Source organism: Epargyreus clarus, unplaced genomic scaffold (genome assembly GCF_041222505.1).
Source record: "Epargyreus clarus isolate Ecla_fem2 unplaced genomic scaffold, WU_Ecla_fem_2.2 ptg000025l, whole genome shotgun sequence".
Lineage (NCBI taxonomy): Eukaryota > Metazoa > Arthropoda > Insecta > Lepidoptera > Hesperiidae > Epargyreus > Epargyreus clarus.
In genome coordinates this window covers 472,368-496,800 of record NW_027332232.1, presented here as the reverse complement: position 1 = coordinate 496,800, position 24,433 = coordinate 472,368, and the positions used below count along the sequence as shown (strand labels likewise).

Genomic DNA, 24,433 nt, shown 5'->3' with positions numbered 1-24,433 from the left:
AAAATAAACGAAATACTGCATAATTTATGTTTACTTATAAGCTATCATATCCAACATATTTCATATTTTATTGTTATAACTGTCAAGTACCCAATTGATAACTGCATTTAATTTATTATAATAGGATATTTTATGTATATTAGTCTTAGAAGACGTTTTAACTTAAGGAAAATATTTATTGTCATGGCAATACTGATGTCTAATATGTCATTTATCAACCCAATGTACTGTCACTTTCTTTGACAGTATCCACAAAATGAGTCAATGGAATTATCAATTTAATTAGCAATATAATAAAACGTGTATATTGACAATAAACTAATTTGGATATACAATATTACATAACTTATAATTACTTTAACAGTTTATAGAGTTTTAGTCATGCAACTCATTTTCCATACGGTATCAAGATCGAATGTCAAGGCCATCGATCGATGACGGAACCGGACGGAGAAAAAGCGAGCGGAAAAGTCCAAGGCGAAGTTGAAAATTCGAATACTACGCCAAGTTGCGATTTTTAAGTAAATGACAGTGCGGACGACTGATTCATACAGCCAGACGGAAAGGCTGAAGCAGTGCAGTATATTTCAGCTCGTAGCATCGAGCGCGCGTATTTTTAAATAATTTCAATTTCGAAAAAAAAATGACGAAGTCGTTAGCTGTTTTCGATTTTGATCGTACGATAGTAAATGGTGATTCCGATGCCACAATAATTAATAGCCTGAAGGAGAAAAACCCTCCGCCTGAATGGGATTCTGAAAACTACGACTGGACTCCTTATATGGATAATGTAAGTTCTAATTTTGAATTTGTATTACTTTTTATTTTCCTACTTAGTTTATTTTTGGTATGTATTTTTTTCATTGTATTAAAAGGAGTGTAATAATAAACACAACTCTCTTTGTAGGTGCTTGTAAAATTATTTTATTTGTATTTTTCCTTGAAGTAGTTTCGCGGAAGTGATAATAAATATATATTTTCATTATTCTTAGTATCCGTCCCGACGGTTACGTGTCGGTCATAGATTAGTAAAGATACTTAGCCGCCTTGAAATTGAATGAAGCCACAAACGGCTTATTTTAGTAAGTTCTTTTTTTGAATTCTTGACAAATAAAAACATTTTTAGAGAAAATTTGCGAATAAATAACTAATATTGCATAATTTACATAATAAATAAATAATTATGTCAAATATTTTAGGGATATTTTAGCACGGAGACGTGGCAAAACTTTTTTACGCAACTATTTCAATTCTCAAAACTGGGTACATTTTCTTGTTAGGAGTGAGTAATCTGTACTAATCTATGAGTACTGCAGAGTGCAGATCATATTCAATTAATAATAATAATAGTTTAAAAACTAAAAACCACGCTAAAATCGCACAAAGAAAATCGTTAATCCTGATTCCTGACGATCCTAATGAGGAGAATGGGATAAAATTATTAAAATTGTGTATTGTCATCGGTTCCTCATAATTGTTCAAAATTTTAAATTAATCGGACCGTTCAAAGTGGGTAAAAATTGAGCTCAAAGATTCCGTTACATACATACATACATACATACGTACAACCTAAGCTAATAAAAGCGTGGTAAAAATCTGTTCAAACCAGTGACGTACTATGATCGTCAAGCCCCCGCCCGGGAGGAAAATTAAATGGAGGCCCCATAGATTAGTAAAGATTACTCACAACTAACAAGAAAATGTAAACAGTTTTGACAATTGAAATTGTCACTGTCATCTATTTTCATGTTTGATAAATATTAAAAAAATGTAGTTTTTAGATCATTTACGAATGAAACGATATTTCTTCGGTTTCGTGTTTTTGCACCACTTAACTGCGCATGTCGGCATTGTTCCGCGTAAATTACCCCCATGACAGCCATTAAATGGCTGACAGAATGATCAGCAGTTTAAGCCATTTAATGGCTTCCTTCAATTACAAGGTGGTGAGATATCCATACTTATCTATGAGAGGCCCCCAGTCTAAAAAGTTGATTTGATTTTACTCCTTACTAATATTATAAATCCGAAAGTAACTCTGTCTGTCTGTCTGTTTGTTTGTCTCTTCTTCACGCCTAAACCACTGAACCGATTTTAATGAAGTTTTGTGCAAAGATAGTCTGAGACCCGAGTAAGGACATAGGATAGTTTTTATCCCGGAAATCCCACGGGAACTAGGGATAGCGATCGAAGATAGTTTAATCGGAGAATCGATCTTTTGGACCAAAAAAATCTATTATTTTAATAGATATTAGTAAGGATTGAATCGTAAACTATGCATTTGATTAAGTGATGATCTCAGCAAAGTTGTTGTCCATGAGCCCACGAAGGTTCCAGAGTTGGTACGACCAATTTTCGCCAGATGACGCCACTGCCATTCCAATAAAGTTACGAATTTTCAGTTTTATGTAGGTTAGTATGTCATATTATTTACTTTTAAACGCGGGCGAAGCCGCGGGCAAAAACTAATAAATTATAAATGTGTCATGGAAATATTCGCCCAAAACTATATCATTCCGGTGAATCATATAGTTTTATATATATTGTGTTATATGGTTTGAATCTGACGACTTTTTTGCGACTGTGTTTGGGGGCCCTCTAGGATTGGGCGCCCGGGGCGGACCGACATGAAAACAGTATAATTTATTTTGTCAATCAAGTTAGTTGATGGTGGTAGAAATCACGGCACCACCGCCTGTTTCTGTTATAACAGCAGTGTAACGCTGCTGTGTTCTGGTTTGAAGGGTAAGACATACTTTTCCGAGGCATTCCAGCTTATTATTAGTGGAATTAAACTGCAGTTAAATCTAACTGTAAGTTAAAATTGTTAACTCTTATCAGTTGTTTGCAGTTAATCCTTATCTAAACTATTAACGTAAGTAGTATATTTAACTGCACTTACTGCAATCACGATTCTACAAAGTATATTTTTATGAAAGTAGCAGATATCATGCAGTCCACCTGAAGTAGACACTGTAGTAGAGTCCGCACCAAACTGCTAGTCCGCTCCGAATATAGAAATGAGTCCGCTCTAGCCCACGGGGACATACGCAGTTAGTGTGCCCTTACGTTACGGAGTATATGCTAACTAAACCTACGCGCAACTTCAGAGCGGATTAGAAGTTTGGAGCGTACTATACATCTGTAACTCCATATGGAACAGGCTCTGTCTGAAACCGATCACATGCGTCGACGACGACATTACTTCAGGAAGTCATTGTAATCATCATCATCAAACCATTACTGTCCCACTGCTGGACCCGTGTCTCTCAGAATGAGAAGGATTAGGCCATAGTCCACCGCACTGAACAAGTGCGTATTGGACAATTCATGTACCTATGAGAACGTTTTTTTAAAGTTATCTCAGGTATGTGGGTTTCCTCACGATGTTTTCTTCCACCGTTAAAGCAATTGATAATTATTGATGTGAAACATCTATAGCCGCACGTAAATCCGATTTCTGGCGTGGCGACGCATGCCGTGCGCTTAAATTAATGCGATTAAACGAATTAAGTAGTCACGATTTGAAATAAATTCGTAAATTTTTCTATTTAATGAAAATAAATGTTTATTCAATAAATAGTCATCGTTATCTGGAAAAAAATCGTAATATTTTATTTTATCATTATGACATATTTAGTTCCTATCACAATATGTTCTTTTCTGCATATTACTTTTACAAAATAATGTCGATGTTTCACATCTGCCAGGCGTCCCGTGACGGCTCACATTTTTTTTTAAATACGCACATAACTTTGAAAAATCAGAGGCGTGCCTGGGATTCGAAACTCGGACCCCTCGATTAAGAGGCTGACTTTCAACCACTCTGTTATCACTGCTTACCATTCTCAAAATGTTTCCCAAATTCCCTAACTCGAAAAAGATTTTAAAGTCTAGTAGACTTGACACAACACAACGTTTGCTGACCCGGCAAACGTTGTGTTGCCATATACCTACAAAAAAAAATTTAAAGGTCAACAACCCTTATCACTTAGGGGTATGAAAAATAGATAGTAGCCGATTCTCAGACCTACTGAATATGCTCATAAAATTTGCTGAAAATCGGTAAAGCCGTTTCGGAGGAGTACGGTAACTAACATTGTGACACGAGAATTTTATATGTAAGATGAAATGTTAATAAAACGTGTCTAATACGTGTTGATACAAAAATACAGATCTAAATATAAAGCAAAGGTCACTTAAAACGTCAATGTACTTCTAGATATGTGCCTAATTTAGAACAGATTCCGACTAATTTTGTGAATTTATCTACTGACGACTATCGATTAAAGTCGCTTATTAATAATTAATCTATCCTATGTTTTGCCTACTAAAAATCGACTTTTGACAATTTTTGTCTATTAGAAATTATCTAAAGATAGATTGATTTTAAATAACGGGCGATGATTAGGGATGTCGAGCAATACAGATGAAAAATGGTATTTCAAACGCTTTGAAACATCATAATAATATAATGTGAAGAAGAAATTATCTGATTGCCTTACATATGAGGCGAGCGGCTTAGTGCTCAGGAGTGACGTGTGATCGGCTTCAGGTGGAACCTGCTCAGTACCCTTACCATGAGTTTTTACGTTTTGACAAATATGACTGTTTTGGTATTTATTTACGTATTTGCCCATACAATTTCCAATCAGCGCCCCTAGCGGATTGTGTCAGAACTTGGAAATTCTATAGGCCAATACGTAAAAAAATACCAAAACAATCATATTTGTTAAAACGTAAAACTCTTGGTAAGGGTACCTACTGTATGGAGTTACAGATACTGCAGAGACCATCAGATGTACTACAAGCTCGTTTGCTAGTTCAATCTTATAAAAACCAAAACTATCCAAATTGGATAAAAAAAATGTGAGCCGTCACGGGACGCCTGGCAGATGTGAAACATCGACATTATTTTGTAAAAGTAATATGCAGAAAAGAACATATTGTGATAGGAACTAAATATGTCATAATGATAAAATAAAATATTACGATTTTTTTCCAGATAACGATGACTATTTATTGAATTCGATTGCGCATGGCGACGCGTCGCCACACCGTACACACTACTGCATATAGACTGTATATATATACCATCGTATAGCGTGGCGACTCGTCAGAAATCGGTTTTACGTGCGGCTATAGATGTTTCACATCAAAAGTTTTTGTGAAAATCTCGACATACAAATATAACGACATACATTCATAGGTACAATACATAGTTGTCGAATACAGAACCTCCTTTTTTAAAAAGAGCTTCTACTACCTTCAATTGACCAAGCTAATCGCACAAGGAAAATCGTTAATCCTGACGATAATGATGAGGACAATAGAACAAAACTTAATTGTAATAATAAAATCGTATATTGTCATCAGTTCTTGATAATTGTTCAAAAATTTCAATTAATCTGACCACTCAAAGGCAAAATCGAGCTCAAAGATACTGTTACATACCCTGATATATAGGTACACTAGTTATTGCCCGTGGCTTCGCCAGCGTTTAAAAGAAAATAATATAACATACTAACATACATAAAACTGAAAGTTCGTACCTTCAATTTTGCTAAAGATCATCACTTGATCAAATGCATAGTTTACGATTCAATCCTTACTAATATCGATTAAAATAATCGATGTTTTGGGTCCAAAAGACCGATTAATCGATTTTAGATCGCCATCCCTAGTTCCCGTGGGATTTCCGGGATAAAAACTATCCTATGTCCTTTCTCGGGTCTCAGACTAACTTTGTACATATTTTCATTAAAATCTGTTCAGTGGTTTAGGCGTGAAGAAGAGACCACCAGACAGGCAGACAGAGTTACTTTCGGATTTATAATATTAGTAACGATACAGGTCAAGCTAATAAAATAGTGGTAAGAATGTTTCTCTTGTAGTGTACAATTGTCCATGACATCCACAAAATCAGTAGTGCTGTATATTGGAGCAGTTTTACGCCAGGGGATTGATTTCAGCCCTGTCCTAGAATATAGCACTTGGCATTGAGTCAACTTCTTCGGCCTTGGCAGATACTGGCGTAAAATTCGCGACGATATTATAAAAACTTATAAAATACGCTATTTATAATATAGGAGTAGCAGACGAGCATGCAGTCCACCTGATGGTACGTGGCTACTGCCGTATGGACATCTGTAATCAACCCCAGATAGGATTAGATATTCCTACCTGGTCGGCCACAGATGCGCCGCTACCCCTGAGGACTAAGCTGGAACACCTCGGAATAATATGTCTCCCTTACCACACCTTCAAACCAGAACACAGAAACGCTTAACACTGCTGTTATGAGGCAGAAATAGGAGTGGCGGTGGTGCCGCCGGAGTCGAACCACAAAGGATTCTACTACCCTCAGCAATTTTTATTTGTTTAATAAAGCTTTCACGCTGAGAGCCAAGTGTTTTATATATTTGATTGAATCGATAACAAGTTTGCATATGCAGCGCCTCTGGTGGATGGTTTAGGAACAAATATTGTAAGATAAAGGGAAATACGTCGAAAAATAGGGGGCGTATGGCGAACCAGTATTTATTTGCAAGTCTTATTTTTTGTATTTATTCTTACAGTAACAGTCATAGGTATATTATCTTATCTTTATATATATATATTTCTTATGTGCGTGTGTATGTCACTGAACTCCTCCTAAACGACTGGACTGATTTTGATGAAATTTGTTGTGTGTGTTCAAGGGGACTCGAGAATGGTTTAGATTGACAATTTAGTCCAGGGGAAAAGGTTTTTTTAATTAATTTTTAATTCGTAAGTAGTTTTTGATTTTCGAATGTTTCACATTGGATTCGACAGACTTTGCTACCATCGCAGTTTCAAACATTCTATCTATTTTTCAAACCCGTAAGTGATAAGGGTTGTTCACCCTTAACATTTTTTTTATTTATATGGCAACACAACGTTTGCCGTGTCAGCTAGTACATAATATAATAATTTCAAGTGTCTATCTATTACGGTTCAGGAGATAGAGCCCTGTGACAGACGGACAGACAGCGGAGGCTTAGTAATAAGGTTCCGTTTTTACCCTTTGCGTACGGAACCCTGAAACGTCCTCCTCTAAGCTAAATAGGAGAAAAAACATTTTCCATTACCATAATGCAGTAAAATATGAAAATGCAATATTCGTAGGTACAATTTTCTTTTCACGCAACGTTACGTCATGACGTCATACGTGATAACTCGTGACGTCACGATCAGCTGGTCTGAGACAAAGATAATTATAATTAGAATGTATATGATACGTGGTTTCACACGAGCTGATAATAAATAGCAGTTACCTTACAGGCAGTGATAGCCTAGTGGTTAAGAAACTGTGTCACTCGATCGAGGGGTCCGAGATTCAAATCCCAGGCACGCACTTTTAATTTTTCGAATTTATGTGCGTATTAGAAATATATCACTTGCTAAAACGGCGAAGGAAAACATCGAGAGGTAACCGACATACCTGAGAGATTTATTCAAAAAAATCTCAAAGGTATGTAAAGTCTACCAATACGCACTTGGCCAGTGCGGTGGATTATGGCCTAATCCTTCTCATTCTGAGAGGAGACCTGTGCCCAGCAGTGGGACAGTAATGGGTTGATGATGATGATGACCTTACCATTAGGTGGACTCATTTGGAACCTACCGAGACGTTCCAGCTTAGTCCTCAGGGGTGGCGGCGCATCTGTGGCCGACCTCAGGTAGGAATACCTAATCCTATCTGGGGTTGATTACAGATGTCCATACGGCAGTAGCTTACCATCAGGTGGACTGCTTGCTCGTTTCTTTTCCTATATTATAAAATAAACTATAATGCCATAAAACATTGTTTTATCCATAAAAGGCAAACATTTTCTTTATAATATGGGAGTAGCAGACGACCATGCAGTCCACTTGATGGTAAGGTTACAGCTGTATGGACATCTGTAGTAAATCCCAGATAAGGTTAGAATCCTATCCGATATTGACTATAAACGCTATGCCTAAGACTAAGTTACAACGCCTCGGAAAAGTATATCTCCCTTACCACACCCTTCAAACCAGAACACAGCAGCGCTTAACACTGCTGTTATAACAGAAATATGTGTGACGATGGTGCTTCCAGAGTCGAATCTTTAGCTACTCGTACCTCTAAATCGCTGCACGTTTCCTACATCATTTTTACTCACCTGCAGAGGGTAATGTTATTCGAGCGTGTGTATGTATGTCTCATTCTTTGTCACGCTGCAGCACAAACGGCTTGACGGATTAACATTTTTTTGGAGTTTACTCCTTAAGAAACGATTTGAGTTATAAGGCCCGGTACGGAAATTTTATGAGGAGTAAAATCAAGTGTAACACGAAAAGTTGAGGCGTAACGTAGAAAGAGACAAACATATCGCACACCTAGATCTAAAGAGGTATTAACTCAAAAAAAACCTTTTTTCAGAAAACGCAAAAAACTGTTTTCTGTGTCCCTATGCACTGTAGCAGCGTTTTGTTCACGTAGTTAGCTTTATTCATACATAAGAATAGCTATGTTGTAGTAGTTTAGTGTTTTATTTTGTTTTTGGTCTGAAAATTGAATTTTTAGAGTTAATTCCTTTTTGATTAACAATATATGTTTAATCATTATACTAATTAGAGTTGATCCTGTGTCGATGGATTAAGTTATTAGTTGATTCTCTTTTGAAGAGTTACCATACATTTAGAACACTATAACATTTTGAATTATTTGTAATTAGTTCAAATGACAGAGTGTCATATGACCAACATTAAGAGTTTATTTAAAGAATGTTAGAAAGGAAAACTACTGACTTCAATCAATATTATTTATTGGTAATCATAGGTAACATTAATCAGTCTCTTATAATCAAATGGGTCATATTTTTTAACAAAACGTAATTTAAGTAAGTATATAAAAAGATAAAATAAAAAAATAAATGCACATACGAGTAAGTAAGTATAGGTAACAATAATCAGTCTCTTATATTTCTAACAAAACATAATAGAAAAATATATAGAATGCTAGAAAAAGTTTTAAATGCCCATCTGAATCATTACAATCACATTTGTCTAAAATCACAGTAATTATTTATCACCTGTAAACTTAGGAAATAATCTAAATAAATGTATTTACTAATAATGGCACATTAAATTATTATAATAATTCTTATAATATTTTGTACTGAAAACCTTTGTTATTTCACTATAATCTAATGACTTATCTTATAATAAATTCCTCTTAGTTATTATTACCACTTAGGATATTCTTATAATAGAGATCATAATAAGATTTTGGAATAACATTTTTATCAATCAGATCTTGTATGTCATTTTTTTTTGCATCCGATAAAGCGATTTTTTGTGTGTAGGCTTGTGTTAAGCCAATTGAAAAAATCGATTGATTTATAGCTACTCCAGTTCCTCTTGTGCGCGGGGCCCTCTTTGTCACACACGCTTTTCTATAAGCTTCTTCAGCAAATGATGTTTTATAGAAAAAATAATTAGGGTACTCTTTTTCAACTCTGAGTACCTTAATGTCATGCCACTTAATTTGTTTTTTTTCTTCATCTACATTGAAATTTGTGCCCCATGATTCCTGTAATGCTTTAACATCAATAAATTGATTGTAGGTCATTTCAACTACTTTGTAAGGTTTTCCCGTCTTTTTTGCCGTGGATATCAAAGTTTTATATTGTTCAGGTATGTAGATTGGGCCCGATTGCAAGTATCTTTTTATTTGTTTTTCAATTACACTGTGTACGTTGTCTCCTTCATTCTGAGAATGACCGCGTATTAAAAACTTGTGCGTTATAGACTTAACTGGCATCTTGTTGACGACATAGGCATAGGCAGACAAGAGAAACTTATTTTTTTGTTGACCGCCACAATTATCCGAATAGAAAATGACGTCAATTTCTTTATTAGGATTTTGGTCTATCTGCGATTTAATGAAATGAAGTATACAGCTGCCAATTTCAACAGCTCCCCTTTTTCCCTTTGTTTCATCCCAAAAGTAGCACACGACATCTTTTGCTCTTAAATCACTGATCGTAAAATTAAGGCAGTTGATCCTGGATTTATAGAAGAATAAGGATATTTGTCCTTTAGGAATCTGTAACACAGCTTGTAAGTCGTAAACTGCTACGATTGTGCCATCTGACCTATTCTTGTCATTTTCTTTTTCTGTCCTTGCTAAAACTTTTTCTTTTAAATGTTCTTCATATTCCTGGATTAACCTGCGCTTTTCTTCTTCGTTTGAGTTTTTGTATCTTTCGCACAAATCACATTGATCTTTCTTTGGTACGAAGAAAGAAATGTTAAATTCGGTATTGAATATCCTGTTGAATGTTGAAGACGTGGCGGCTGGTAATCCATCCCCTTCACGATGTTTTTTATAATCTCTGTAGATATCTGCTAATGATTTATCACTTGCTATGAATTCTCTTGTAGTCTGGGCTCTCAAGTAGTGTGATTCAATCCGAGGGATAGAATTTATAAAATCTTTAACGCTCTGTCTAATTTGTGGGTCAATCGTTGAATGATGATTGTGTTTTCCTCTTAAATCGCACTCAATTACACCTGATTCTGTTTTCTTTGAAAGTGCTGTTTTTATCGCTTTATAGCTCAAATCCAGAGTGGATTTGAAAAATGGCTTGCATACTCTTATTTTGGTTCCATTAATCTCAAAGTAAAAAGCATTGTTGAGGGCCCTTAAATTTTGCGTACTTGAGTACCGATATTTAGGCTTTATTTGTTGTGAGTGCCGTACTATGAATTCTCTTTGCCTTTCAAGGTTGCCAAGTCCCCAATATGCGTCAAAGACCTGTTGTCTTGACACTTCGTCCACTTTATCTTTGCATTTTAGGCGACATTTGTTGCCACAGGGTGGTCCAACTTTTCTTTCTTGGACAAGTTTCTTTGATTTTGACAAGGACTGGTAGGCTTTGCCAGAATTTCTCAATTGTTTTGCTATTTTAGACTTCCAAGTTGCTGCTTTGCGTAATCTCTTTTTACCCTTCTTTTCGGTCTCAATACTAGTTTCAGAAACCATAGCATTTTTCGGGCCTACTTGCTCACAATCATCTTCAGTATCCGACGAATTCGAGCTGCTACTGCTGCTGCTGCTGGTGCTGGACGAAGATACTGATGATGATGAAGGTACAACTTTAGGTGGCATCTCACTTTTGTTGAACATTCGAAAATTAGGGTCTTCATCGGAGTCGTCAATATCACTCTCATCGCTCCGGATCGGTGAAATATAATAGTTCGGTAAAACAGAATCTTGTTGTTTAGATGTGCTGCGAATTGGTGTATTAACCGCTGACAAGCTGGCCTGAGTTTCTTTAGATGAGATTTCATCACTTGATGACATCTTCATGTCATCTTGCACGGTTGCATGTTGATTAAAGCTCATAGGTGGAACAATATTTTTTTTATCCCTTTCTTCTACCATATTTACTAAAAATCGTCCGCGTTGCATTGTTATCCTGAAATAAATAATGTTTATTTTACTAATTTACAGGGTCATGTACCCTACTACGATTTGGAAAGCCTGTAATAAACCATTTACAATCTTATTAACGATGTTGTAAAAATATATTTGGCGGAACCCAACTATAGGGATCTAATTCAAAAAATAGCAATATAAAAAGAACAAACTCTAGTAATTGAGAGATGAATATAAAATAATATTAAGATGTAATAACTCCAATCGCCAAAAGCGAAAGAAGTTTAATTTTGTTTGGGTTTCAAAGTAAAATAAGAGATTAAAATATGATTCAACAAAACAGACACAACTACGAAATTAAAATTATTTTAACAATATGGTAACAACTTAAAATAAAAATAAAAACTTTACTCACCTTGCCAGCAATACGGAATTAACTCAAAATGTTATATTTGTTTTGTCAGCAATAACCATCTAAACGGCGACAATTCAAAATAATACTACTTAAAATTTCAACTATACAGGTACAACTCAAAATAACCCCAAAATGTTTACGGTGGACACAGGTACTCCGCTTGTGATTCTGATTGCAACTAGCGTTGTTCCCATTTAGGCGCGGGGGGTGTTAGTACGCTCGTTCAACAAAAGGGACGTTGAACGCCATCTAGCGTTGACTATTGCACTTATTTTTAAATTTGTTTTGTTGGTCGGTAGGTAGTCATTTAAAAAATTAAATAGTGAATTTAACTCCATAACCTAAATTTTTGACTTAGCTCTCTTTAGATCTAGGTGTGCGATATATATCCACACTTTACGCGCAACACCAGTGAAGTCACTGAATAGAAATGTCATAATTTTATTTTTTTGTACTAGTGACGTGAAGGAATGCGTTGTATCGGTAAAATAGGTTCACAGACTACATATTAAAAGTATTTTTAGCCACAAATAAAACATAGATAATTTAAAATAAGCCAAATACGAAGGTGCTAAACTCGGACATGTATACATGTCCGTGGACGGTTACGGTACATTTCGTTTCGGACATGTATACATGTCGCTGGGGGGCAACGTATAATAATGACCATTTCAATCCCTCCTTTTTATTACAATCATCATATCCTCTCAAAAAGAAAGTAGCGTTTTTAACCAAAATATGAATCAAGAGTGCTTTTATTAATTTAAATACAGTAAGTTCAAATCCCATATGAAAGTAATTATTACAATAAAAATAATTAGCAATATATAAAACATTAAAACGTCATTAACTAATTTGTTTACATTTTTGCATAAATTAAGTTATAGGTTTGATCATTTATAAACACTGTGAAAAATATGAACATTGGCGCCATAATATGATTAACAATCTTTTATGAACGTTTTTAAAGAAGAGTAACATATAAAATCAGTAAGCAATTGAATAAGATATAATATTAGCAAAATAAGTTTTTAACATAAAGAGCCTTTTGTAAGTTACTGATATATTAATTTAACTTATAAAAATGGATGCATTATTGATCAGCACCATCTATCAACGATAAACGGGCAAAATCAAAACAGTATTATTTAATATTTATTACAGAATTATTGCTAATGAATTATGTTCAAAATAAGTTATATAAAATTAGCAATACGTTTTAAATGAATTCTAGAATTATAAAACATTCAGAAACAATCCAAATTACATATAATAACATGTTTATTGAGTCTCATATAAATTGCATCCGTAAATTGCAACAAGGATATTTTATAGATGGCAAAGAAATTATATTTATTAAGTTTTAAGTTATAAAACGTTTAACATTGTTTTAAATATAAATAATTATATTATATTAAAATTTACTTTAATATAAACAATTATATTAAGTTACCATTATAATATTTGGAACCAAAATACATAGATTGATAAACTTGCAAACTTACAATTTATAAAACTTGCCACTAGATGGCGCTATTATTTATATTATTTTGTAACATACTTTATGTAATACGCATTATTGAAGTAATATAAATAATCCGAATAATTACAGATATATGTTTGTTTCTCTTATCATTTTAACAGATGCGTTCATTTACCCTTTTTTTCTATTCGATATATATCATAATTATCGTTCGTAAGGAGTAAACTCCAATCGTGCGTCGTAGCTGACACACACACACTTTTTTTTTATAATATAAGAGTAGCAGACGAGCATGCAGTCCACCTGATGGTAAGTGGCTACTGCCGCCCATGGACATATGTAGTCAACCGCAGATAGGATTTAGATATTCCTACCTGAGGTCGGCCACAGATGCGCCGCTACCCCTGAGGACTAAGCTGGAACGCCTCGCAAAAGTCTGTCTCCCTTACCACACCCTTCAAACCGGAACACAGCAGCGCCTAACACTGCTGTTATTAGGTAGAAATAGGTGTGGCGGTGGTGCCGCCGGAGTCGAACCACAAAGGGTTCTACCACCTTCCAACATATGAGGTGTCGTTGGATTCGTCTCAATTGTGGGAGTGATATAGGCTACATTTTCAAGTAGTCGGCTTACCTTTTTGTAATTTTTAAGGTTTTTTAAAGTCTATTTTTTTTTCAGGTATTCGAGCACGCGTATTCAGCTGGCATGAGCCAGGACCATATTCTTGACTGCATTGCGTCAATGCCTCCTACTCCTGGAGTCGAGGAGCTGATCACCACGCTAGATGCTCGCGGCTGGGACGTCCTGGTCATCACTGACGCGAACAGTGTGTTTGTTGACCACTGGTTCAAGACCCATGGGTTGAAGGTAAGCGTTTGGATAGAAACTTGAAAGGTAGTAGGGTAGCTCTATTGGTGCCGTGCGGTGGGAGTCACACGAGGTTGTGAGATTTTTCCGCACCGGAACAAAGCAGCGCTTAACACTGCTGTTATTATTATTATATTTTTTATAATATAAGAGTAGCAGACGAGCATGCAGTCCACCTGATGGTAAGTGGCTTCTGCCGCCTATAATTTGTAATCAATCCCACATAGGATAAAATATTCCTACCTGAAGTCGACCACAGATGCGTCACTACTCCTGAGGACTAAGCTGGAACGCCTCGGATAAGTATGTCTCTCTTAACACCCTTCAAACCAGAACACAGTAGCGCTTAAAACTGCTTTTATTAGGCAGAAATAGGTGTGGCGGTGGTGCCGCCGGAGTCGAACCACAAAGGGTTCTACCACCTTCATAAGGTGACTGACTTTTACGTACCCTATACGTAGTCCTCAGGTGTGAAAACACGTTTACTATCGGCTTCAGGTAGAATTCTCTGGAGTTGGTTACTCATGTCAGTTTTTATATATATATAGAGCAAACGAGCATGCAGTCCACCTGATGGTAGACACTGTCAGACATCTGCACCTCCATACAGAGCAGGTTCCACCTAAAGCCGATCACATGAGTTCGAAGGTGGTAGAACCGTTTGTGGTTCGACTCCGGCAGCACCAACGCCACACCTATTTCTACCTAATAACAGCAGTGTTAGGCGCTGCTGTGTTCCGATTTGAAGGGTGTGGTAAGGGAGACAGACTTTTCCGAGGCGTTCCAGCTTAGTCCTCAGGGGTAGCGGCGCATCTGTGGCCAACCTCAGGTAGGAATATCTAATCCTATCTGGGGTTGATTACAGATGTCCATGGGCGCCAGTAGCCACTTACCATCAGGTGGACTGCATGCTCGTCTGCTACTCCTATATTATAAAAAAAAAACATTTCACTCCTGAACAATAAGCCGCTCGCCTCATGTGCAAGTCAGTTAAGTGACTCAGTTTACAAATAAATATTCCTTATTGATCTAAATGATAGGTTTTATAGTTTTTGCAAATCATCTCTGACTTTGTATGAGTTCTAAATATTTCTAAGTGAATTATATTGTTTCCGTGAAAACTAACTGTGGGAATTTGAAAAGTAAACTACTTACTTACTCATGTTTGACTCACGTGGCATTACATGGATGTTAAGAGTGTTTCGTCATCCCATTACTGTCACACTCCTGGGTGCGGGATTTTTTAAATGAGAGTGGCTCCAGCGGTTTAAGGAGGGGCAGAAGGGGCGGTCCACCCCGGGCCTCCGATCCTGGAGGGCCTAACACAGTTGCTTAATAAGGTCGTCAGAAAGAAACAATCTAGGAATAGTTTTACTCAGCGAAAAAAAAATGTGAGCCGTCACGGGACGCCTGGCAGATGTGAAACATCGACATTATTTTGTAAAAGTAATATGCAGAAAAGAACATATTGTGATAGGAACTAAATATGTCATAATGATAAAATAAAATATTACGATTTTTTTCCAGATAACGATGACTATTTATTGAATTTGATTGCGCATGGCGACGCGTCGCCACACCGTACACACTACTGCATATAGACTGTACATATATTATATATACCATCGTAGAGCGTGGCGACGCCACGGCATGCGTCGCCACGCCAGAAATCGGTTTTACGTGCGGCTATAGATGTTTCACATCAAAATACGATGATATTTTTTGGCATAACACAGACGCATCCATTGTTCGCAACATCGTTATACTGTTAACATCGGTTCGTTTGATTTAAAAGTGACCAATTATGAAAATGTCTACTCATTTATATCGTAGATCAGTAAACCTTAATAGGCTTTACGAACACGGTTTCAATTTATAAATAAAAATACATGAAAAATACTTAAACAAATTTGGTTTTCTAAAAGATCGACTTAAAACGTCAATAACAACTTTGATATTTTTTTATATACTGAATCAAAAGTGTTTGAACAAATGTTTAATTTTATTCAAGCCTTCTATTCAAATCACAGGCAAATAATTATATGACACATTAGTCATTTTGTAAAATCAAATCAACTTTTTACACTGGGGGCCCCCATTCAACCACGGGCCTCCGACCTTAGTCCGCCACTGGAGAGTGGTTTAGGCCGTAACCCGCTGTCCCTGTAGTACCGGGACCAGAATAGGGCTACGGTATCCCCTGCCTGTCGTAAGAGGCAACTAAAAGGGGCTTCCGGGGTTGCGCGCAAGACTGGGAGCTCAAACCGTCCAGCAAGCGACCCCGGGAAGGACAGCGGTTTGTGTGGTCGCATGTCGCTGTAATCACCAGGGGATGTGAGAGGAGCGTAAATTGTTCCACCCAGGGCAGAGCCCGATAGAAGGGCATCGCGTTAGAAGGACTCCGGTTGTGTTCCGTTGGAGATCCCGGAATTCTCCAACAAAAGCTGAGGGCGGCCACCGGGGGGGTTTTAGTGCGGTAAAAATCCTACGTAACCCGGCGTCACTCCCATGGCGTTGGGTACCTTTTGAAGGTTTTCCCCTCGTCAACAAAAAAAAGGCCGTAACCCGCTACCCTGGCTAAGTGAAAAGGGTAGACGTCATATACATGTGAGGTTTTAGAATCAAGTCGTAGATAGAAAATAGTAGCACAGTTCTCATCAGGTCCGAATTTAGGAACAAGCTGGGCTACTACCCCGGGCTCCCACTTATAGAGGCCGTCACAATAGAGAAAATGTACAAATTTTCACCTTATAAGACACATATATACCTATGAATTTTAAACAGTGTTGTTTGTTTTTTGAACACTTGAAATATTTTTATTTATTAGCAGTATTTTGTTAAAGATTGTTCCTTTTAATTTAGGACATAACATAAATAGGGGCCTCGTAGCCTCAGGGCCTCCACACGTCTAAATCCGGCCCTGGCATGCATGTAACATGATAACAGTTATCATACAAGAGTGAACTACATTACCATACTTTATCGTATAGGTTCCAATTATAATTATCTTTGTCTCAGACCAGCTGATCGATGACGTCACTAATGACGTCGTAACATCATATTACACTTATAATAGAATTAGAAGCAAAGGAACGTACTCCAGCGTATGGTAAGGTCACTGCCGTATGGTCATCTGTAATCAACGCTATATTGGAGGTCTGCCTAATGCATTTTTTTAAATAAAAGAGTGGCAGACATGCATGCAATCCATCTGATAGGACTGTAATGCTATCTCAGGTTGATGGAATATACGGTATTTATACACACCCACACACACACACACACACACACACACACACACACACACACACACACACACACACGCACGCACATGTTAAGGTCACTGCCGTATGGACATCTAATCAAAGCTATATTGGAGGTCTGCCTTAAGCCTGCCTTAAGCCTTAAGTTTGATCTTAGTGACACTGTTTCTGTTGTGTTTTCTAATAAATAAGTACACCAATATGAATAAAATAACGTATGAACGAAGTGACGATCGTTTCCAGTCGTGTATAACATAAATAAGTAAACTATAATGTATTAAATAATGAGCGAACGATCGACGGTTCGTTTCCAGTCGTGCATAACGTGGGTGATAACGAACCCGGCGTCCTGGCAGCGCGGGCGGCTGTACATCTCCCCGTGCGCGCGCGAGCGAGCAGCATTAGGTGACTGACCCACCACCATTAGGTGACTGACTGACAGACTGCATTAAAAAAAAACAACAATAACTAAAGAAATGCTTTATATAAACGCGTATTTAAATTACATACACATTTATACACTCTCACACACACACATACACACGCGCACACACACACACACACACACACATACACACGCGCACACACGCACACACACACACAAACACACACACGCACGCACATACAAACACTCGCGCACAACTAATTGTTAATTGTCTACTTACAAACGTGTTATTGTTTTCGGTTGGTTTTTCGATCAAAATATTTGTGACACTGTTGCTATCGCATTTTTTAATATAAATAAACAAATGAATTAATGAAATAACCTATGAACGAAGTGGCAATCGTTTCCAGTCGTGCATAACATCAGTGATAACGAACCCGGCGTCCTGGCAGCGCGGGCGGCTGTACATCTCCCCGTGCGCGCGCGCGGCGGGCTGCCCGCGCTGCCCCGACAACCTGTGCAAGGCGGCCGAGCTGCGCCGCTGGCGGACAGGACGCAGCTACGATAGGCTTGTGTACGTCGGGGATGGTAGGAACGACTACTGCCCCGCTACTACGCTGTCGGAGGATGTAAGTTAATACTCCTTAAAAATAGAGAAATGTTACTGCTATGTGTACTATGTTAATCCCACGAATTAGACGAATGTAACGACACTTTATATGTGAGCCTTCTAGCCGGTTGTGCGCGCCAAAGAATGAGACAAACATTACCCTTTGCAGTGGAGTAAAAAATGTTTTATTGACACGATTTTTAGGGACCTTCATTGGTTGAGTCCCTTCAGACCTTGAAATCTGTCCCTGTGTGATTTTTTTTATAATATAGGAATAGCAGACGAGCACCGACTGCCCAAGGACATCTGTAATCAACACCAGATAAGATTAGATTCCTACCTAATGTACACCACAGATGCGCCGCTACCCCTGAGGACTAAGCTGGAACGCCTCGGAAAAGTCTGTCTCCCTTACCACACCCTTCAAACCGGAACACAGCAGCACTTAACACTGTTTTTATGAGGTAGAAATAGAGGTAACATTCGTGCCTCCCGGATCAGACCACAGAGGGTTCCACATCCTTCAAATACTTTTGTGACATTGTCACCTCTAGAGTCGAACCACAAAGCTTTATACTACCAGCAAACACCTTGGAATAATAGATTTTTAAGCTATTGCATAGCTTCTATCGCGGGCCTTGAGGGTGGAGACCGACTCCAGAAATTCCGTAACGAAAATAACCTAACACCCCCCACTCCGACCGGCACAGCGGTGATACTTTTTAGTAGCGATCTGTGCGCCCAGGGGCGCACACGCCAGTTGACGGGTTAATGACTTTTTGAAATATCACGCTTGCAATTTGCATAAGTTGATAAAAATGCTATGCAATAGCTTTACCGCGGCAGTCTCCGAGTGCCACACGTATTTTTATAATTTTGAATATATGAACTAATGTATTTTTCTCTTCCCAGGCAATAGTATTCCCTCGGCGAGGTTACCCACTCCACGACCTGATAAAGAAGACTCTGGCTTCACCGAGCCCGCAAGTGGTAGCGAAGGTGGTCCCGTGGGACACCTGCCACACCATAACCCACGAGTTGTTCCCGAAAGATGCCGACAGTTCAGAGTCAACCGTCCATTAATGTTAGGAATATTTGACAGATAAAGAAAATCAATTATTTTCTGTAATAGTAGTTATGTGAAATTGTTTTAATTTATTTATGATTTAGGATTTTTCTTTGGGGTTTCCAATCGAAGGTAGGCGTTTAAAGAATTTTATTTGGAAAAACGTCTTCCTAAGTAGAAATATGAGTATACTAAAGTCGGTGACGAAAGATCCTCCTGTTTCTGAATTATTATATACTTTTTATTATTATTATATTTTTAACGAGGGGGAAACCTTTAAAAGGTACCCGATGCCGTGGGAGCGACACGGGGTTATGTGGGACTCTTACCGCACTAAAACCCAGCGCTGCGTAGAGGTCTCCGGGATCTCCAAAGGAACGCAACCGGAGTCCTCTTAGCGCGTTGCCCGATTATACACACTACCGGTTGTTTTCAATAATCAATCTATCGAATTGTTGCATACTAAAGATCGAAATTTGATTTTCTAAGCAGGCACCTTTAGTAGGCAACAAAGATAGATATTATTAGAAAGATTTATATTAGGGTGGGGGTACACCACGCTCACTGGTGAATGGTGATATAATAAATAATAAATGGCGTTGAACGAAATCAAAATAAATAAAAAAAAAACATTTTGAAAAAAGTGGAGTTGGCTGATTTGCGAATTAAGGTATCGATATTTATTTCACTATATAAAAGGTTCTATAGTATATTGTTTGCTTATATTTTTAATAATTATTATTACATACGTTGATTGTCTTCAGTATTAAATCATTAACTATGCCATATTTTAATTTAAAACATGTTTTGTCTAAAATAATACATTTTGAGTATAAAGTAGTGCCTAGTAGTAATAGGTTACAATAATCAAAAATATTTACGATGTTATTAATTCTTGTTAAAAAAAAATGTTACTTAAAAATATGTTTGAAAATAAAAAGTAATATGTTGAAAAAATAAAATAAAATTACAGTTTAATACTTAAGTGTTAAGATCATTAATATCATAATAAAAATGATTACTAAGCAGGCAAATATTGCTTAATTGTGTCATAGATTCATAAAGATTACTCACTCCTAACAAGAAAATGTAACCAGTTTTGACAATTGAAATTGTCACTGTCATCTATTTTCGTGGTAGAAAAATATAAAAAAAAATAGTTTTTAGAACATTTACGAATGAAACGATATTTCTCCGCACTTTTTCTTCGATTTCGTGTTGTGTTTGCATCACTTAACTGCACATGACGGCATTGTTCCGCGTAAATTACACCATGACAGTCGGAGACGTAACGGGACAACCAGCAGCCATACGTGTGTGCCTGCTATTTGTGGCCTCCTTAAATTACAATGCGGTGAGATATATTTACTAATCTGAAGACTAATCTATGAATTGTGTATTAAACATCGATTCATAAAAAAAAATATGCCACTGATATATAAATCTACTTTCGGATTTATTTATTATAAAATCGACAATATTTTTAAATAAATAAATATATTTGAGTGTAATATGAAATCAATTAAGTACTTCTTCCATCCATACCATTAATATAAGTAATACTATTTGATAATACACTAGCCCACGCCAAACTGCTAGTCCGCTCTGAAGTTGTTACGAGCAGGTGTAGTCATACAATGTGCTACGGCGACGCGATTCATTTCTATATTCAGAGCGGACTAGCAGTTTTACGCGGACTATAATAATCTGATATTTCCGCGGGAAGTAAGGGATAAGAGCATATAAAACACTCTTTGGTAGAAATGAAATGTTATGTAAAAATTTTAAGTCAATACATGGCTTACTTTTTGATTTTCGCAGACATAAGCATACAAAAAAATATTTTATATTTAATACTTGTTTTAGAAGTGTGATATTTCAGAATCATTGATCTGTCCTTCGCTCTCGTCCATAATTACAATTTAAATATAGTCCGACATTTTTTTCTGTGCATTTGGCGGTTTTCGGAAACAGCTGTTCTATTGTCTATGGTCTGTGTTGCCACCTTTATAAGAGATTTTGCAATTTCCCCAACTTTTAAGTTAATTTAATAAAATTGCCACCTTAAAATCTGGGATTTGTTATTTGTCAATGAAATAAATAATTTTTAAAATTATTATAAGTGTTTCGTAATAATTATGTAAAATATTGATAATTGTTATTAAAATTTCCCACTTCTAAGGCAATTTGCACAACCTACCAACATTATGATCGGACAGAACACACAGAAAAGTTTGTCGGACTATAGTTTAAGTTAATAATGTGATAGAATAAGAACAAATATAACAAAATATAGATAAACTGAATTCGTGAACACTGCTTTTTATTTCTTGCCTAGAACCCCTAAATTTTAACACAATTACGTAATTTAACGAAATTAAGTTTCAATAACACTGAAAACTATTTAAAGAAAAAGTAGATATTAAAATTTTATAAATAAAACAAATGACATACATCGATAATTAATTAATTATCCTTAATTAATTCAGAGACAAAAAATAATTAATAAATTAAATAGAAATATTAAATTAATTTCTTAATTTTTAAATAGAAATTTAAAAATTATCTTGCGTGTTACAATTTTTGATTATTTTTCTTAGGTGTGCGATATCGACTCGCACTTGACCAAATATTAATACAGGTTTCTAAAATTAATTAAAATAAAATCCAAAATTCATTTTAAATCCTTTATATTCAGATAAATACATTTATATATACACTTTACATTATTGCCTTCAGATTATACTAGGTTACATTTTTACACTAATACTTGTAATATCGTATGATTGGTAACATCCCCACTATCCCACAAGTGGGCAACCTAATCCTTGGGCCAACACAAATTATAATAATTTATATTTTTAAATCTCATAATAATAATATGAAATAGTATGTTTTTTAAGTCAGCCCTTTAGGGGACAATTTATAAATAATAAATGCGTCTCCTCAGGGATCTGTAATCACATAAATTATATTATTTTTATCTGCTCTCTACTAATATTTTTAATACGATAGTATTTATGATACCAAACGCCTGAAGTAATTGAATAAGGATATAAATTTTATGAACTTTTTATTTAAGAAAGGCCTGAAAGAAACTATTAAAGATAAAAGTTTTAAGAACTTTACCGCAAAACCCCTGTAGGGGCCGATTCATAAATCACACCAAATTAATGAATGAATCATACCCTCTTAGGGGTCCATGTTTAACGGTCATAATTAATAATCAAACTATCCAATTTCTGTCTACTAAAGATCGAAAGACAATTTCTAGTAGCCATAAAATGTTAAACTCGATCTTTAGTAGGCAAAACATTAGATAGATCGATTATTGATTAGGCGAGTTAACAAGAATAGAGAACGAATTGTTCTAAATTCTTATTTCTGCAAGAAGTAAAGGTAAACTTGTCAAACTAACCTTACAATAACATACATAATTTAATACATTTTAAACAAACTAAATATACATTTATATAATTATCCTAATATGTTGTTTTAAAAAGAGTTAAAATGTAACTTGTTTTTTTTTAAATATGAACAAGATATTTAGCATCACTTAAAGAAAAGAAAAAAAAAACACAATATTATATAAATAAATTATTGTAACTTACAAGAACTTATATATTAAAACGAATATTATAAATACTGTATAGAAAAAACGATTTTATTTGTAAAAATAAAACTAAAAATTGTATATACTAAATTAAGTACTGTAATAAGATTATTACATATAATTTTATATATTATGTATTCCTGGAATAATTTATGTGGAAACTTTGCGCAACTTGCCAAGAGATGGCGCCACACGTATCCTGAATCACGCTGTTAAAGTTTTTCCAAAATTTCCATACATATGTACATGGATGAAATACGCTTTCTACACTCACAGCCCCACACTAGGATTCCCTGTGTCGTGGGTGCCGTGGACACACACATAGACAAACACCCAGGGTGTTTGTGTATTCGTATCAGAACAGATATCCAAATTCATTATTTAGTCTGGCCGGGGAATGAACCCTGAACCACACACACTGTATGGCGATCACTTCGCCACGCAAGTCATTAAATAAAGCGTAATTTAAATGATTTGCTATTTTTAAAATAAATAAATTACTATATAGTTATAATATGTATATTATTATCTAACTGTAGTACAAATTTGTTTTCTATATACTGTAACTACAAAACCACTATATATTTGGCATCAATTTATATATTTTAATAATATGTGTTATTATTATAATATTATATCGAGTAATATCTTACTATTATTGCTGAGTTAAATTCATTATTATAAATGTATTTACTATTTATTAAACATTTTATGATCAAAATAATATAACATTCTTTTTATAATATAGTAGTAGCAGATGAGTATGCAGTCTACCTGATGGTATAGTCCGCGTAAAACTGCTAGTCCGCTCTGAATATAGAAATGAATCGCGTCGCCATAACAAATTGTATAACTACACCTGCTCGCAACAACTTCAGAGCGGACTAGCAGTTTGACGCGAATTATAAGTGGCTACCGCCGCCCGTGGACATCTGTAATCAACCCCAGATAGGATTAGATTCCTACATGAGGTCGGTTACAAGCGCCGCTACCGCGGAGGACGAAGCTGGAACGCCTCTAAGTATGTCTCTTACCACACTTCAAACCAGAACACAGCAGCGCTACACTGCTTTTATAACAGAAATAGGTGTGACGGTGGTGGCGCCGGAGTCGAACCACAAAGGGTTCTACCACATGTACCTACTACCTATTCTTAAATATATAAAAGTAATATACTAACATTATATACACATAGAATACTACAATCTTACATATATATGTATTTATATGTACATAATATATTAATTATATTACACAAAATATTTTTTAAAGATACAATTCTATTTATTGTATTAA

The 24,433-nt window shown here is 36.0% G+C and overlaps 2 protein-coding genes across 2 annotated transcripts; one reads left to right on the top strand and one right to left on the bottom strand.

The window, feature by feature from the left end:
• Window positions 1–230: 230 nt before the first annotated feature.
• On the top strand, window positions 231–19,672 carry LOC140752794 (pyridoxal phosphate phosphatase PHOSPHO2). Its single transcript, XM_073087144.1, has 4 exons — window positions 231–790; window positions 14,012–14,200; window positions 18,259–18,477; window positions 19,371–19,672. The coding sequence occupies exons 1-4, from the start codon at window positions 644–646 to the stop codon at window positions 19,539–19,541; spliced, it is 726 nt and encodes a 241-aa protein (XP_072943245.1). The 5' UTR covers window positions 231–643; the 3' UTR covers window positions 19,542–19,672.
• LOC140752862 (uncharacterized) lies at window positions 9,037–12,190 on the bottom strand. Its single transcript, XM_073087221.1, has 2 exons — window positions 11,850–12,190; window positions 9,037–11,474 (listed from the first exon to the last, which is right to left on the bottom strand). Exon 2 carries the CDS (start codon window positions 11,465–11,467, stop codon window positions 9,227–9,229), a length of 2,241 nt encoding a protein of 746 aa, XP_072943322.1. The 5' UTR covers window positions 11,468–11,474; window positions 11,850–12,190; the 3' UTR covers window positions 9,037–9,226.
• Window positions 19,673–24,433: the final 4,761 nt, after the last annotated feature.

Coding starts and splice junctions, on each gene's coding strand:
- LOC140752794 (XM_073087144.1), top strand. CDS start 644: ATGACGAAGTCGTTAGCTGTTTTCGATTTTGATCGTACGATAGTAAAT. Junction 14,201..18,258: donor TCAAGACCCATGGGTTGAAG/GTAAGCGTTTGG, acceptor AATCGTTTCCAG/TCGTGCATAACATCAGTGAT. Junction 18,478..19,370: donor CTACTACGCTGTCGGAGGAT/GTAAGTTAATAC, acceptor TTCTCTTCCCAG/GCAATAGTATTCCCTCGGCG.
- LOC140752862 (XM_073087221.1), bottom strand. CDS start 11,467: ATGCAACGCGGACGATTTTTAGTAAATATGGTAGAAGAAAGGGATAAA.